The following is a 4739-nucleotide window of genomic DNA, read 5'->3' as shown; positions in this document are numbered from 1 at the left end:
AGAACTTTAAAGCAGGTGCTACTATCAGTCCAAAACAAACTGCAGCTGAGCCTAAGTGTTTAATTCACACTGAAGATGCAGAGAGCCTCTTATACTCTTATTCAAGGCTTCCTGCCACAGCAGATTCACACTGACACCCCTTTGCACAGATATTTTACTGAATACTGCAGCACACTGTACAAAATATAATTATTAAACCTAAGAGAAAGTTCTTGTCATTAAATGAAAGCTGTGAGATGAAGGAAAAACACATAAACTAATATTAGTAGACAATAAATATTAAGACACTGTGAAGTGAACTTTCTCTATCTTCTGGGATGAATAAAGTATTTTTCATTTCATTTTTCATTTCAAGTTTTAGGGTTAAAAAACACGACCAGGACATGTATACTTTTAAATGAGCTCTCTAACTTTCCACCAAAAAAATGTTAACACCTATTTCGCACACAGGCTCAGGTTGTCTTAACCAGGTATATATTAGTTTGAATTTGTTTTGAAATCTCAAATGGATGATGTTTTGTCTTACAGAAAGGAACTACAAGAGGCCTTGTGCCGCTACAGCACAGATACCCTCACTTACATCAACACAGTGAGAGAATTCTGTCAAGTGTTCTCTGAATGGGAGACCTCGAGAAAGACAGAGTCAAGCCATATAAAGGACATCAAAGACAGGGCAGACAAAATCGACCTAAACATCAGCCATGTTACTGAGTCAGAGGACAAAGGTGAGGCTTTTCTGGAATATCTAAAGAGCAAGGTAACCCTGAATGATGATGACAGGCGTGCAGAGCTGAGGAAAGAGCTGGATGAAGTGTTGAAGGACACTGTGAGAGGTTTGGAGAAGCTCCACTGTTTCCTGGATGCAGTGGAGAAGCTGGCGGTCACCTCACTGCATGTGTTCATGGAGAACCAGGTGTTACGCCTGCCCAACGAGATCAGCTTTGAATATGTTCAGGTTGTCATCGGTGCTGCTCGACAGATCTGTCCTCTCCTCCTGGAGTTTAAAAGAGATGCAAATGTCTTCTTCCTTCCCAAACTTCAGAATGTGGAAGTGCTGGCATATCAGCTGGACAGATACATACAGACCACCAAAATCGTCTGTGAGAAGCTGGACAAAAGGTACACTGATGTTTAAGAAACTGAATAATGCACACATTTTGTACAACAAATTCCACGTACTGTAGAAAATAAGTGAAACTGTGTCTTTCACAGCTGCTTCAGTGACGTTTGCCTGAAAACAACTGTGAAAACTGTTGTGGAAGTCAATGTGGATTTGTCTAAAGATGACCTACGAAGGATGCTTGATCACATCCATCAGCTTGAAGCAATCAGGTAAGTTTGACCCATGTACGTGTTTTGAACCCAAATATCATTTCAACACATGCATGCAAGATCTTCAAAGACTGTCTGAGACATAGTGTAAAACTGCATACAAATATACAGCACAAAAAGTGTTTTTTTTACATTCCTGCTCTGCATAAAGACTGCAGTCTGAGCAACACTGTGAGTCATGCAGCAGCATGGTCCAGTGGATGGCACTGACCAAATATCTCTGCAGGTATTAGAAGTATTTCCACAAAACATGACATGAAGGAGATTCCACAGTTAGAAGATGATGAATCCGACTGACTCTGGTGATTTTCCTCGTAAGATGGGTGGACTCAACCTTAGAGTTAGGTTGAGGAGCTCTAACATCCAGAAAGAGCTTGGAGTAGATCTGTTGCTTCTGCACATCAACAGAAGCCACAAAGGTGGTTCAGGCATTGATCTGATTCGAATGCCTCCTGCGCAACTTCCTTTGAAAGGTTTATCAGGCACAACCAGCTGGAAGGAGACCCTGGGTTAGATCCAGAGTTGCTGGAAATATTACATATCTCACCTGGCCTGGGCACACTTTCACCTCTGGAATGACCTGGTGCCATCGCGATCTAATCCTGGGAAAAGACAAGTAGACGAAAATGGATGAATGTAAGGGTTTTGGTGGTGTAAGTAACAGACTGAGATGGTTAGATAACAGGATCAGATAGCTGGCATGCAGACGTTAGTACCTCCAAAAAGTGGTCCAAGAAAGGACAAGAAGTGGTGACTGGGTCATGGAAACCCAATACTCCCTGGTTAGTGTGCCCATCTGCGAATCTATGTCCACTACCAAAAACTCCTACAATGGACACGTTAGTATTAGAACTGGACCACTGAGCAATGGAGGAAGGTGGTTTGAGGAAGGGAAAACAGCGGGATGCATAATGTTAAGCAATGTTCTAGTGGGAGACTTTGGGTGACTTTGGCACCTGATATCACAGGACACCTTCAGAGGTCTGTGGAGTCCAGGCTTCGACTGCTTTGGTGGTACAAGTAGGATATATACCTGAGTCAGGTGGTTTAAATGTTGTGTAATTCACTGCAATAAAGAAAACTGGAAGCAGCCCAGATCTTGTCAAGCAGGTGTTTGGATCTAAATATCATTTTTAATGTAATTTATGAATATTTCTATTGAAATATTTTTTGTCTTGTAGCCTTCAACAAAAGATACCCTAAAATCATTTTCCCTTAATTTCCTTTTCTCTCCACTCAGGATGAACCACACATTTCGGATGGTGTTCTTGTTCCAGGAAGAGTCCTGTTCTGACTTCATCAGTCAGTTCAAAGAGCGACAGCCCAGGATGCTGGAGTTTCTAGTCAAGCTGGAGGAGATTGCTGTTAAGCTTGATAAAATGAATAAGGGCGCAAAGATCTCCAGTGTGATAGGCAGCTCAGTGGGGGCAATTGCAGGTGTGCTGTCCATTGTTGGTTTGGCATTAACTCCCGTCACAGCTGGAGTTTCTTTAGCTCTGACAATGACTGGGGTTGGGCTGGGAATGGGCAGTGCGGTCAACAGTGCTGTCACCACCATCACAGAGATCGGAGTAAATGCTGCACAACAAAAGAAAGCTGGTGAAACCTTTGAGGGCTTCATGAAGGATGTGCAGAGTCTCCAGGATTGTCTGGAGAAGGTGGCCAGTAAACCAGTCATCAAAATGGAAGCAAATGACGTAGAAGTGGCTGTGGGAGTAGGTATGGCCCTCACTAAAGTTAGTGCTAACGTTGGTGCTACCGTTAGTAAACTGGTGGCTGAGGAAGGGAGAGCTTTAAGTAGGATCTCCATGGTGGCTACAGAAATCCCAGAAATTGGTCAGGCAGCAGTCAAAGGGCCTCTTGCTCTCTCCAGGGCCGGTTCCTTTGCATTCAATGGTCTCTTCCTTGGCATGGACATCTTCTTCATCTGCAAAGACAGTATCAGTCTGGCTAAAGGCAGCGAGACTAAAGTCTCAAAGCTCATCAGAGCCAGAAGTGCTTTGTGGAGCACAGAGATGAACTCATGGCAGAACATCCATGACTCTCTGCATGAAGGCCAACTGACATCAGACAAAAAGAAAGCTGTCATGGTGATGCCATTTTATCCAGAGTTGAAGAAGAAGAGAGGAAAACAGAGATGGAAGTTCCCGCTGTTGAAGTGGCTAACACGCTGAAAGAACAACAGTCTAGTGTGATACAGCAGGAATCAATGAACAGACAGCGCTGTGCTAATGAACCCCATGATCACATGTTAGATCCAGTCGATATGAATGAACCATGTATGAAGTTTCACTGCTCAGCATCTACAATTAATAAAATCTGAGATGTTTTTAGGTAATTATCTGCAATTCTGATTGTACCTAGTTTTAGTTAAATATCTTGTTATTTGACCAGTATATGTTTTTGTTGTTGTTGTTGTTGTTTTGTTCTGTTTTTGGCTGAATTTATGAACCTTTCATGAAACCTGCTTCAGAACATAATAACTCACAGATGTTTTTGTCTTATACATACTTAACCTGATGAAGAAACATGAAATTATTATGTTCATTCTAGAGTTGTAATTACTGTTTTATGAAAATATAATTAGAACACGATGTCACGAAGTCCTTAAAATGTGTATAATTTATCAGCACATTTCTTGCACTAAACAAGAAGTGTATTTTACTGTCAGATGTCATTTTCGAAAAATTATATTTCTACATTAATGTACCCAAACTCTGTGTGATATTAATTTAGTACAATTCTGCTTTCATAGTAAATGGTATCATAGTGATATATCGTTCTGATGTTGCTGCTACTCACTACAGTCACAACAGTTAATTGACTAGTTGTCAACTATTAAATTCATTGACAACTATTTTGATAATCAATTAATACCATCCATTATCTGTACACTGCTTAATCCTCACTAGTGTCACGGGGGGCTGGAGCCTATCCCAGCTGAATCATCCAGACCACACCAGCGCTGGTCTGGATGATTCTGGGTCCACCTCTGCTGGGTAAACTTTCCTGTCACGCCTCTCACAGTCTCCTGCCTCTGGGTAAGAATTTCCCGTAGCTTTCTACCTCCAGCAAAGTTTAATCTTTCCGTGGAAACAGTTTCCCCCTCTTTGTTCAAATTCAACTGCCAGGAAGGGTTATGCCTTCTATAAAAACAAATAAATAAATCAACCTGAACTACTTTTCATAGCAGATCAACTTCTTTCTTAATTTTGTGGTAAAAATAGCTCATAGCAGCTCTCAGCATCACAGCAGACAACATGGGTAAGAAATGAAAGAGGAAAACTTGATTCAGTGTGCAGTATTTAAAGACTTAGGGCAGTTTTATGTGACTGAATGCCTCCCGTTTCCTTCTGATATAATGAATCACCATTCTGCTCTGTGAAATGTTGAAGGCCCAAAAAACC

General features: G+C 41.5%; 1 protein-coding gene across 1 annotated transcript in view; it reads left to right on the top strand.

Annotated features, from left to right (window-relative positions):
• The window catches only part of LOC103375563 (uncharacterized), a 7942-nt gene extending 4436 nt beyond the window's left edge, over nt 1-3506 (top strand). The window contains exons 2-4 of the mRNA XM_008305872.1: nt 529-1119; nt 1213-1332; nt 2573-3506. Coding sequence (XP_008304094.1) covers nt 529-1119; nt 1213-1332; nt 2573-3506 — 1645 coding nt within the window. The remainder of the gene's footprint in view (nt 1-528; nt 1120-1212; nt 1333-2572) is intronic.
• The last annotated feature ends 1233 nt before the right edge of the window (nt 3507-4739 follow it).

This window comes from Stegastes partitus, unplaced genomic scaffold (genome assembly GCF_000690725.1).
Source record: "Stegastes partitus isolate 25-593 unplaced genomic scaffold, Stegastes_partitus-1.0.2 Scaffold2666, whole genome shotgun sequence".
NCBI classification, from domain to species: domain Eukaryota; kingdom Metazoa; phylum Chordata; class Actinopteri; family Pomacentridae; genus Stegastes; species Stegastes partitus.
This window is presented reverse-complemented; position numbering and strand designations above follow the sequence as displayed.